The sequence below is a fragment of the Phlebotomus papatasi genome, chromosome 1 (genome assembly GCF_024763615.1).
Source record: "Phlebotomus papatasi isolate M1 chromosome 1, Ppap_2.1, whole genome shotgun sequence".
Taxonomy (NCBI): Eukaryota; Metazoa; Arthropoda; class Insecta; order Diptera; family Psychodidae; genus Phlebotomus; species Phlebotomus papatasi.
In genome coordinates this window covers 13,738,478-13,751,941 of record NC_077222.1, presented here as the reverse complement: position 1 = coordinate 13,751,941, position 13,464 = coordinate 13,738,478, and the positions used below count along the sequence as shown (strand labels likewise).

Here is a 13,464-nt window from a genome sequence, read left to right as displayed (position 1 = left end):
TTTAGTAATTTTAATTCTTCAATTACTCTCAACAATTAGAGGAACAATTGGTAAAGAATTGCGTTGAGCAAACGGTTCTCGGACACCGAAATGGATAAAATTGTCTCGACGCGAGACAATTTTGCGAAAACAATTTTTCTGAGATTATGCGAAGAAAGTTTTGCGTGAAGTCTGAATTAGAAGCATTTTTCACTGGTGTTTCCTCAATATTTTGGTATTAGGGTGGAGTAACCACTTATCGCCACCTTTAGGAAAAAGTGAAATTAATTGTATTATAACTTTTGACATCTTATTATCAGATAACTCAAATTTGACACAAAGCTCCTTAAATATATTGACTCTAGATTCGTCAAAACAATTGTCCTACAATTTAACGCGGCGGGAGTACCTAAAAAACTGGTTTTTATTAACAATGCAAAAATAACCACTTCGTAGCCACTTTTTACCACTTTCCGCCAGTTTTGTAACCACTTCTCGCCACCCACTTGGAAAAGTTCAAACTCGATTATTTTGAGCAATAATTTGCAAAGAATACATTCAGTATTTCTTTTTCCTCATGATCACCTTATTATTACTCACTTTAAATGATTTTTCTTCACTTTTATTTGAGAAATCAAATTATTAGACTATTGCAGAAAGTAAGTAAAGCAGATTTGACAACTGAGAATCTATGAAGTGAAGTTAGCGTCGCCTATTGAAAAGCTATGGCGACAGGTGGTGAATCAATTTTAGAATATTACCACTTTCCGCCATGGCTCATTTTTATATAAAAATAATATAAAATGAAATATTAACTAACTAAATACAAATTTTATGTATTCGCCGAATGTAATTAAATGTTTAATAGGCAAATTACTTATTCAAAAATCAAATTTTGTTCGATAAAAGTTTAATGACCTTTACTATATTTGGTAAAAAATATTGGATTCGATCCACTTGCTTAAAATATTCCTCTAAAAAATGCTCAAACATTCAAAACAAAAAATCAGTGTTTTTCGACTCTATACGTAGCAGCAATATACGTGGCGAGAAGTGGTGATTCCACCCTAGGGTGAAAGGAACGTCTATTGACACTTTAAGAACTCGTGTCAGCACCTATTGACACCCTACTCTGTACCATTTTTGATACGAAATTTGAACATCTCTGTTTATAGTAAAAAATATATTACAGAAAAAACATTATATTACTTATATTTTACTAGATACATTAAATAATTTTCAACATTTTGACAAAAATGTCAATAGGGGTTCCCTGGCGAACAGACGTTCCTCCGACCCTATATTAACTTCCGTAACAAATTCCATTTATTTCAAAATAAATAACATTGATATATTCTCTAAAGTTATTTTTCTTAATTTAGGGAAAGTGCATTTCACATGAATTCCGTTACATTTTTGAAAATATTGTTCAAATTTGACGAGTGAGAAATGTCATCTATAACTCACAAATATTCAAATTTGAAGAACTCTACTGTATAATATTTTGACAGACATTTGACAGATGACATCTTGATCTTATTTTTTTTATTTCAGAATACCAAAATCTTGAAATTTTCTTGATCTTGATTTTGATGTTGGTTTCAGACTTGAAGCCATTTTTTTCAAAAATAATAAGCAAAGAAAAAAATCATTTAATGGCTAATTCTGCCCCGAGCTCCCCTATCTAGTTTTATCAAATCCGTGAAACTTTAGACAAAAATAATTGATTTTCTAAACTTTTATTTTATTTCCATTTTTTTAATAAGCTATAAGAATTTAAGGTTAATTTTTTTAAGAATTGTAAGGTTGACAGTAAAAGTTTGACGGTCAATGTGCTTCAGCCCTAAAGATGGCTATACATTAGACATAATTTATTGAAATATTTCTTTTCAATATCAAATATTGACAAGGATTGCCTCCACATTGCAAAGATTTATTGACATAAACGTTTCAATATTGAAGAAAATTGTCCAGAGTGAAATATTTGTTTCAATATGGAACATGTTATTCAATATTTTATTTCATTATTTTGAATGGCTACAAACTAGGCTAAATTATGTCAATAAAAAATTTCAAAGTCACATTGAAATAAAATTTCAAAGAAATTCTAAATATCAAATTGATTTGATATTTCCTTAAATTTTTTTTAATGGTCAGGAATCTTCTTCCTTCAGAACATCACAGAACTGTCGGATTTTCCTTGTTCATAAATGAAAACACATCCAAGATCAAAAACACATCCAAATCAAGACACATCTCTCCTGCTTCCTTCAGAAAATCAAAGATTCTGGGAATTTGGTTATATATTTTATTCAGTTTCCTCAAGAACCCAACTTGGTCAGCACTAATCACCTGCTTCGTCCAGAAAATCTCAGAACTTCTGGGATTTTCTTCAATATTATGCCCAAAATAATTCAGATACATTCTGTGGTCAGAGAATTCCTGGAGCTTCCTCTAGGAAATTCCAGACCTTCTGGGATTTTCTTGTTCATTATGCCCAAAGCAATTCATATAAGTGTAATTTTATGATACGAATTGGAATCCTACAGAGGGAACAAAGGTTTGTGGTTGTGGCCATCTAGTCCTTTTGCTCGCGATGGTAAACTCTCCTACGGTATGATACGAAGCATGATCCTGAAAGTCTGTGAGAATTCAAGTTATTAATTCTATTTGGCTTTTGTTTTCAATCGGAAGTGTTTTTGACATAATATACTTCAGGAAGCTCCAGGAATCCTCTGACCACCGAACGTATCTGATGGGTTTATGACAAAATATTCAAATAAATCCCAGAAGATCTGGGATTCTGGAGGAAGCTGGAGAAATCTTCTGACCAACTTTGGTATTTTTGGGTGTTCTTGACAAAATACGGAAGAAAATCCCAGAAGATCTGTGAATCCCTGACTAGACTGGTGTTTTTAATATTGAATTTTTATTATTGAAATCGATTTGTTCAGTGTATAGGCAATTATTGAAATGTTGGTTTCAATATTCGCTTCAATATTGAAGTTTCTTTTGAATGTCACTTTGAAATGCTATTATTTCAATAATTTGTCTAATGTGTAGACAGCTTTACTCCTAAATTTTCTTCTGTCCGGTAAAATTTTAAATTTGAATTCAAAGATTAAATGTAACGGTCAAGTGTTTGAAATCTTTCACTGCGTAAGAATTTCTGGGACAGATCTGTAAAGTAAGTGATATTCTTTGCAGCTAGAGGTCCAGTTAGATTTTCTCAGTCTCTTTTGGTGTTTTTGCCAAACAAGTTTCAGCTTGATAAAATTCTTTGTTTAGCAAATCAAATACTGCAGTGTTTTGCTAAAATCAAAATCCAAACTAAATCGCAGCGGCAATGGGGGATGTTGTGAATGAAGAAGAATTTGTAAATGAAATTGAGTTGAAATGCGTGGGAAATGTGGGTTGATTTTATTGTTTTTGTGTATTATTTCATTTTTGGCAGAATTTGGAGGAGTACGATGAATATGCAAATTTAATGAGTCAACGAAATAAACAATGGCTGATAGGGATACAATTGCTGCAGTTGAACACAGAGACGCCCTACATCGATGACTATTACTACACGGTGTACAAGGAACGGAGGATGAAGCGTGAGCGTGAGAGTAAGGCTCATCGGGACAATCAGTTGAATCATCCGTTGACACAGCCCAAGGGTCATGCTCAGCTGGTGCTGATATCGATGGGGAAGAATGGGACGAATCAGAGGAATCACGATAGGGACAAGAAGAATCATCAGGATTCGGGGAAAGGGGGCGGCGGGGGGGACAAGGAGATGACTCCGAGGACATATACACCGCTTCAGTTTGAAAATAGCCTGGGGAAGCTTCAGTGTGGAAGTGTAACGGCACCCAGGAAGATCATTGATATGGACATTATGGGGCCGGACACGGGGTATCAGCTGAATCCGAGCATTGAGCTGTCCACACAGAAGAAATCCCGCCAGATGTTGCTGCACATTGAGTCTCTGTACAAGATTGTGCTGAAGATTGAGGATCTCAAGGATCCCATTGCCATTGCCACGGCCGTGGTGCTCAAGGCCAAGAAGGAGCGTGAGAAGAAGCAGGCCCTGGAGCAACTGGAGGCCGAGGGGGCGGCAGCGGGGGAGGATGAGGGAGGAAAGAGTCGTCAGGCGGCACTGGAGGCAATTGATGAGAAATATCCGGAACCGGAGAAACTGGAAGAGCTCCTGCCGCAGCTCGTGGCGGGTCTGAGTGTGGACAAAGTGATGGGAATGATGAATGTGAGGAAGGGGAAGACACTACTGAAGCGTTCGATGCCCCATCTGGTGGACGAAGAGCACAAGTGGCAAGTGTGGCAGGCAATCTTCGCGGTCCTTCCCATTATCGCCAAAAAGGACAGGGACGATGCAGATGGGACGCTCCTGGGGCTCTTCACGGAGTTCAAAAATCATCTGATTGTGGCGAAATTGAGTGACTTCATCACAGTTCCAAGGGCCATTCTGGCGGCTAACAAGAAACTTAATTATATTTTTGGAAATAAGGTAAGTACGAAAAATCCTTTTATTTCGGTTTTGGGATTATATTTTACAATTTTTTAATATTTGAAAAAAAATTTAAAAAGTATTTAGAAAATAATTTTTAAAAATTATTAATATACGGTTTTTTTTTTAAAATAAAAAAAGTATTTTTAGCACTTTCAAAATTGAAATATTTCATGAAAGATAAGAAATATTTCACGAAATATTACTCACCAAATTTTAAAAATATCTTTTTACGATTTTGAAATTATATTTTCCAAAAAAAAAATATTTAGAAAATTATTTTTAAAAATATTCGGTCTCGGATTTCTTTTTATAAAAAGAATATTTCAAATACTTTAATAAAAAATTGAAATATTTGACGAAAGATAAGAAATGTTTCATGAAAAGAAGTTACTTGACATAATTCGAAAAGTCTTTTTTCGATTTTGGGTTGATAATTTACGGAAATTATTTAGAAAATAATGATAAAAAATAGATAGATAGATAGATAGATAAATTTATTCATCAACAATGCTTTTCGAAGTACAAGCCATTTGGAAAAAAAAACGCAGAGAAAAAACAAAAAAAAAATATTGCCTATGAAAAAAAAAGAAAATGCATCAGGGAGGCTCCGCTCCACGACCATCCCACCAGACCCGCAAGTAGATGGTCCCAGGAACGACCTGCCCACCTTCAGTTTTGCAGATCCACACTTTACAATTTTACAAATTATTTAGACATGATTAAAAAAATGATAATTTAAAAAAAAATCATTGAAATATTCCACGAAAAATAAGAAATATTTTATGTGAAATTACATGAAATAAGGGAAGAGTACCCTGGATCGGAATGTTAAGAGACATGTTCGATCTTTAGTTGAAAATATAAGCCTTAAAATACTGTTTGGTATTTTTGTGTATGCTATTCGGTATATTGGTGATCCATTTAACTATATCTGTGCTTTTGAATTTTTAATTTTTATAATAAATTAATAAAAAAAAAATGTGTAATTGCAAACTTGAACTCTGTACCTCGGATCGTCAGGAATTTAATGAGGTGTCTCACGGAAAATTGGTTTTATAAATTAAATCTACACTAATGCACTGTATTCTTGTGGGAGTTAAATGGAGAAAAGTAGCTAATAATTTTTAAAAGATCATTTAATTTGGAGCAACAATGTGGTATTAATCTGACGATCCGAGGAACACTGCCGATTGTTGGTGCTCTTCCCTTATTTCACAAAAAGTTACTCGAGAGAATCATAAAAATCCTAAAAATCCCCTTTTCGATTTTCGATTTATATTTTACAAAAATTACTTAGGAAAAATATCAAAAAAAATTGAGACATGGATTGTTTTCCAAAAATATTTTTAATATGCTTCATAAAATCTTTGAAATATTCCACGACAGATGAGAAATATTTTATGAAAAGTTACTCGATAAAGTATAATATATTTTTCGATTTTGGATTTACATATTTTACAAAAATTATTTTGGCAATAATTTTAAAAAAAATATTGAGAAGCGCATTTTTTTAATAAAAAATGTTTTGAAATAATAAAATACAACATGAAAGATTTCACGAAAAGTTACTCGACAAAATAATAAAATTCTCTTTTTCGATTTTGGATTTATATTTTACAAAAATTTGGAAATAATTAAAAAAGGTTAAGAAAGACATGGAGATATGGATAGCTTTTTCCAAAATACTTTTAATTTTAATATGTTTCAGAAAATCATAAAAATATTTCACAAAAAGTTAATTTCACGGAAAGTTACTCTATAAAATGCAAAAAATAATCTTTTCGACTTTGAATTCATATTTTGCAAAAAAAAATTTAGGAAATAATTTTTAAAAATTTAGGACATGGAATTTTTTTATAAAAAAAAATTTGAGAGATTTGAAAGAATCGAAATATATCACGAAAGATAAGAAATGCTTCATGAAAAATTACTCGACAAAGAATAAAAAATCCCTTTCTTCGATTTTGGATTTGTATTTTACAAAAATTATACAGGGAATAATTTTTTAAAATTACTGAGTCACGAATTCTTTATTTTTTTTAAATCATATTTCAAATATTTAAAAAATAATTTTTTTTTCACGAAATTTAAGAGATGTTTCGTTAAAATTTTATTTTACAAAGTAAACAAAAAAATCTTTTTTTCGATTTCGATTTTTTTCAATTCAATATTTTCAATTTTTCCTCGTTTTTAGTGATCAATTTCTGAAACATTCCACGAAAGATAAAAAAATGCAAGTGAAAAAAAACTTAATAAATTTATTAATATAAAAATTAAATTAAAAAATATGTTTTTTCAAGGTCAGAGGTTAAAAAGTATCTGAAGAGGGTATTCCTCAACTGCATGAGGTCATGTTTGAGCTCATTGGAAAGGTCTTGGAATTCTTAACAAGCCTGGACCGATTCCAATCGGTTTTGGATCGGTAATGAACCGATTCATAACCGATGAGTAATTTTTATCAAAAAATCAATTGTATTGCTCCTAAGATATTTCCGGCGATCTTTTGAGTGATTCATCCTGTTTAATAAATCAGTTGTGGATCGGTAAACGGTAAATGATGCGAAAGTACTTTTGAGGGGCAGCGTCTGTGTCACGAGTTCGAATATTCCGCAAAGCGTGGGATGCTTTGCTACCCCTTTAAGTTTATTATGGTTTATATTCAAGAAGATGGTTAGATTTAGATCCAGTATCTTAATGGTTTAGCGATCTATTTAAGCCTTGCTCGAGAATATCTAACCTTGAAATGGAAGTGGTCTGGTTAGAGTATTTAATAGATCTTTTTAAGCGAGCCTTTAAAAATTACTGGATCTAATTTCTTCAATGCATTTTTTATTTTTATTTTTCAAAGTTATACGATATCCAAAAGAAACGTGTACAAAGTGCCAAAAAAACTAGGCTGTGATTTTTAAAAATATAAAGAAAAAAAAGGTAGAAAAAAAGCTAAAAATGCTTTATTCTGAAATATTTTTTAAAAAAAAATATGGTTTCTTAGTTTTTATTTAAAAAATATTGTTTATAAATTCAATACCTTTCCAAAATGGCAAAAAATATCAAAAATGGATAAGAATTTCGCTCAGAATATCTAATTCAGTGGTGAAAAATGAAAAAAAAGATCAAATTTCCTTTAGGACTGCAACTATAGCCAAACAATTATCGCGAGTATTGTTTAAAGAGTCTAAATTGAATGCTCAAACCTGCTCGTTTGCAGGACAGGAATTGTAACGTCATCATATTAATTTGAGCATATTGTAACAGGCAATTTGATTCCCATATTTATCGCGGAAATTTTAACAGAGAGATATCCCGGCAATCCTAATACTCAAATATTCATTCTACTTCGCAAACAACCACACAAAAGTCCTCAAACAGTGGCGATTATATTCAGTTTGGGGGAAGTGTTCAGAGCATTTTATGGGAGTAGGATTTGAAGTCAATAAGAGTGGATAATCCGTGCGATACGCCAGATAATTCTAAGTGTATTCCTCTCCGCATTTTGGCTATTATTCAGTCCACCAATGCACCAGAACCTCCAAAATCAATAAATGCACATTTTGTAGTTTGGGTAAACGAGAGAGAAAGCAAGTATTTGCTTGTTGAGTGGAATTGGTGAAGCATTGTTATTAAATATTGCAATGTTAATTAGTACAAGTGGTCAAGTGTTGCACATGATGGTAAAATTGCTATTTTGAAGTGTTCTTTGGTAAATGGGATGAGTTGCGGAGGGTCGATGTGGGGCAAAGGAGGATGAGGAAGAGGAGGCTCTGGCTGGCAGTAAACATTGTGACACTCTGCACGTGTAATTGCCGTGTCACAGTTAAAATGGATGGGACTTTGAATAGTTTACATGACGATTTGTACCGACAATTCCGCTTTTCCAGGAAGGGAAACGTTTAGTAACATATTAGAAACTTTAGTTTAGGATTTAGTTGAAATTGATAGGTAGTTTAAGATCCATTAATTTCTCAATGTACACTGAGAAAAAAAGAGGGTGCGATTAACTTTTTTTCCTCATAACTTTAACACTTTTTAGGTGTAAAAATATATCAACATTTTTTAATGTTAATTTTACACCTTTTGAGGGCTAAATCAACATGATAAAAGGGTAACTTTAACCCCCAATACACCTAAAAAGGGTAATATTTACACCGATTTCGGATCAATACTGCAGGGTAAAATTAACATTTCCGGAATGTTATTTTAACTTTTTCGGATTTCTCTCAGTGTAGGTTTTACGGTGAAAATTTACCGATAAGACAAATTGCCAAAAAAAATTACACGAAGAAGATAATAAAATTCTCTCAGATAAGTTAATTTGGCGGAAATTTACCTACAATTCGGGAATTGTATTTCCGGGGAAAGACATTTTTTGAAGGCTTTTCCTTTCTGAATACATAAGGTTTAAAGTAGAGCCCTGCACGGGTCGGGTTTTTGGGTTTTTCTCAACCCGAATCCGCAATGGATTTGACCCGACATATAAAGGTTTTTCTATACTTATTTTATTTGAAAGGAAATTTTGTTATTTTTGAGGCAATATACTTGATCTTAAATTAAGTGTTTAAGTTTCTCGTAAGAACCCTCTGAATTTTGTTTGGAGTAAATTAAAAAGTGTAATCAGTAATATTGAATGCTACATTCCATGACAAGACAGTTTTTACTTTTATTTTCTTTTAACATAATTAAACTACATTTTCACTAAACCAATGAACTCAAAAGTGGAACTGTATCACTAGTGTTTAAGAATTCTAGTTTTTTTTTACAGATTTATTTAAATTGATTTATGACCAATACACAATAACTTTTGTTTGTAAACATGTTTTCAAAATTTCCCGGGAGAATGAGCGAAATGATTAGATCTAGATCTCACTCACTCTCATTGAAATGTCAAAAACATATTTACTAAACAAAAAATTATTGTGCGTTGGACATTATAATCAATTAAATACAATAAAACCGTAAAATATTCTTAAGTAATGTGTTAAAATAATATTGCTATTTCTTTATTTGTGGAAATGCCAATTTGAAAAATTTCGATTAATTCCTGTTTAATAAGTACTCCAAGATCAAGAAAAGTCGTCATATAAATGCAACAATATCTTATAAAATACATGCAATTTATAAATTTCAACCTCAGAATAAAAATCAACCATATTCTATATTGCAAAAGCATGGAATATTTTTTATTTTTATAATAAATCTTAAAATTATTATTCGATTTTTGCTATAAGGTGTCGATTAAAATCGCACGTAATTAATGTGAAACGATTGAGATATTGCGTAAAATGGTCTTCGCCGCGTTAGCCGCTTAAGTGTTCCAACCTCGCAGTACTTCTGTTTAAAATGCTCTGACCTTTAATTTAGTTAAACTCGCACTCGCACTGGCCACATATAAAACGATTGAAATTACGCTGTTACAGATGATGTATAAAACAGTTCTGATTCAGCTTAAAACAAGAAACAATTCAATCATAAAATGGTTAATATTGCGGTTAAAAACACGCATAGCTTAATCTTAAAACGGTTAAGATTGCGCTTTAAATCACGCACAGCTCAATCATAAAACGGTGAATGCGCTTAAAATCACGCACAGCTCAATCATAAAACGGTGAATGCGCTTAAAATCACGCACAGCTCAATCATAAAACGGTGAATGCGCTTAAAATCACGCACAGCTCAATCATAAAACGGTGAAAGCGCTTAAAATCACGCAGAGCTCAATCATAAAACGGTAAATGCGCTTAAAATCATACACAGCTCAATTTTAAAACGCTAAATGCGCTTACAATCACGCACAGCTCAATCATAAAACGGTAAATGCACTTAAAATCACACACAGCTCAATCATAAAACGGTAAATGCGCTTACAATCACGCACAGCTCAATCATAAAACGGTGAATGCGCTTTAAATCACGCACAGCTCAATCATAAAACGGTGAATGCGCTTAAAATCACGCACAGCTCAATCATAAAACGGTGAATGCGCTTAAAATCACGCACAGCTCAATCATAAAACGGTGAATGCGCTTAAAATCACGCACAGCTCAATCATAAAACGGTAAATGCGCTTAAAATCATACACAGCTCAATTTTAAAACGGTAAATGCGCTTACAATCACGCACAGCTCAATCATAAAACGGTAAATGCACTTAAAATCACACACAGCTCAATTTTAAAACGGTAAATGCGCTTACAATCACATACAGCTCAATCATAAAACGGTGAATGCGCTTTAAATCACGCACAGCTCAATCATAAAACGGTGAAAGCGCTTAAAATCACGCAGAGCTCAATCATAAAACGGTAAATGCGCTTAAAATCATACACAGCTCAATTTTAAAACGGTAAATGCGCTTACAATCACGCACAGCTCAATCATAAAACGGTAAATGCACTTAAAATCACACACAGCTCAATTTTAAAACGGTAAATGCGCTTACAATCACATACAGCTCAATCATAAAACGGTGAATGCGCTTAAAATCACGCACAGCTCAATCATAAAACGGTGAAAGCGCTTAAAATCACGCAGAGCTCAATCATAAAACGGTAAATGCGCTTAAAATCATACACAGCTCAATTTTAAAACGGTAAATGCGCTTACAATCACGCACAGCTCAATCATAAAACGGTAAATGCACTTAAAATCACACACAGCTCAATCATAAAACGGTAAATGCGCTTACAATCACATACAGCTCAATCATAAAACGGTAAATGCACTTAAAATCACACAGAGTTCAATCGTAAAACGGTAGATGCGCTTAAAAATACGCACATCTCAATCATAAAACGATTAAGATTGCAATAAAAAAGCGCATGCTTAACCGTTTTATAACTGAACTGTGCCTGTTTTTAAGCGCAATTTCAACCGTTTTTTGATTGAGCTGTGCGTTATTTTAAGCGCAATCTTAAGTGTTTTATGATTGAGCTGTGTGTAATTTTAAGCGCATTTTTATCCGTTTATGATTGAGCTGTGCGTGATTTTAAGCGCATTTACCGTTTTGTGATTGAGCTGTGCGTGATTTTAAGGGCATTTACCGTTTTATGATTGAGCTATGCGTATTTTTAATGGCAAACTTAGTAGTTTTATGTTTGAACTGTGCGTATTTTCAAGCGCAAACTTATCCGTTTTATGGTTTATGGTTTTACGGTTTATGGTTGAGTTGTGCGTGTTTTTAAGCGCAATCTTAAGAGTTTTATGACTAAGCTGGGCGTAAGTTCAATTTTCAAAGGAAGTTCAGAAGTTTACTTTAACTATTTAGAGAATATTTTGATTAAATTTAAGCCCGATAAAAAATTTACTTAATCAATCTTCAATCATAAAAATTCTAACCTATGAGAAATATCCCGTATGAAGAAAAAACAGAAAAATATTGAATAAATTTGAAGAAGATTACGTGTTACATCGAACTTGAGAACTTCTTGCTATAAAATGAAATTCCTTTTTGAGGTTAGGTTATTCTTGGTAATTCATAACCTAAAATTCAAATACGATCTCTTCATCAAATAAAAAGGAATTTTGTGCTACATTAGGTTTTTGTCATGGCTTTTGCTGAAAAATTGCTCTAGATATAGATTCTGAAACATCAAATATGTCTTGGATTTGAGGTTAGGTTCAACATAACCTAAAACTTTTCGAATTAACCTAAAATTGTAAATGGAAAGTTTTGACTTCAAATGGCCCCTCTACCGATTCAAAATAATGAAGAAAAGTGCTGAAAATATTGAATTATTGGATTTGGGAAGCTTGGGAGAGGGTTAAAGGTGAAATGTTCAGTGGAGCATTTTAATGTTTTCCGTTTGCAGTTTGGTATGCTGTCGATAATTGCGATGATGCTTAGGGTGGAGACGATATTTCAAATGGATGATAATGAGCCAGCCAGCAATGATGGGATGGCCTGGAGGCAATTCCTGGTGACGCTGACTGCGTGCGCTGCCAAGCAGCCAAATGCAGAATCCGAGCAGAGTTTAGACAAAGAAATTTTACAAATTCTACTCAATCATCTGAGGAGATTTCCCGAAATTGAATCACAGCCACTGACAACAGTTCTATCGCAGGTTGAATTTAAGTAAATTCCTTCTTTTATCCCCCCCCCTAACGAACCTTTTCAACAAGTCTATATATTTTTTTAATTGTTTTTTGTTCCTTCAAAATTTTTCCGACTCGGGAAATCAGCTGATTGTGCATAAAAAAAACACACAAAAGCGTTGAAAAATTTCTCTAAATAAGAGTTAAAGAGATTATGTTTCTTGAAATTTTCTCTTTTATTACATTTGAAATTTCCTAAAAAAAAAATAAAATTATCAACCAAAATTATTTAATTGTGAATTTTAGGAAAGAGAGAAAACAACAAAGAAATCAAATATTAAAAAAATAATTATATTCTGTGCAAATTTTATTTAGTAATTTCTTCCTATTTTGGACCAATCTCACGTTGATTGTTGTGTCTCACGTTGTTGGAAAATCCATTGTGAGATTGTGAAAAGAAAAAAAATATTGAGCTGTAATATTTTATACACCATACTCCATTACAAATTTATCCATCCTTCCCCAAAATAATTTTATTTCCTCGCTTCTATTTTTTATTTTTGTAGTAACACACGCAACATAAAGTATGACTTAATGGATAAAACAAAAATAGAAACAAAAAACAGATATTTTTTATAAATTTTGTCACATGCAACAAGAGGAAATTATCAATTCTGTAAATTAGGATATAAATTTTCTTTTTTGCTCTGTCATAAGTTAATTCTTATTACCTTCTGTTGTAGTTAATGAATAAATAATTAACAAATAAGTGAGAAAAAAAGAAGCAGACATTCAGCATCTTCATTTTCTTTTATTTTGTAATTTTAATCTTAGAAGAAGTAAAGAAAAAAAACATGAAAAGCAGAAAAAAACACTTGTCTACAGCTGGTTTTTATATTTCAAAAATTATTATTAAAATTTAATTTTCTGACTTTCAAAAA

At 32.4% G+C, this 13,464-nt stretch overlaps 1 protein-coding gene across 1 annotated transcript in view; it reads left to right on the top strand.

Annotated features, from left to right (window-relative positions):
• Nucleotides 1–13,464, top strand: part of LOC129800054 (protein PAT1 homolog 1) — a 22,225-nt gene extending 8,761 nt beyond the window's left edge. Inside the window, exons 5-6 of the mRNA XM_055844423.1 lie at nucleotides 3,434–4,492; nucleotides 12,301–13,464. Of these exons, the coding sequence (XP_055700398.1) occupies nucleotides 3,434–4,492; nucleotides 12,301–12,567 (1,326 nt within the window). The 3' untranslated portion in view covers nucleotides 12,568–13,464. The remainder of the gene's footprint in view (nucleotides 1–3,433; nucleotides 4,493–12,300) is intronic.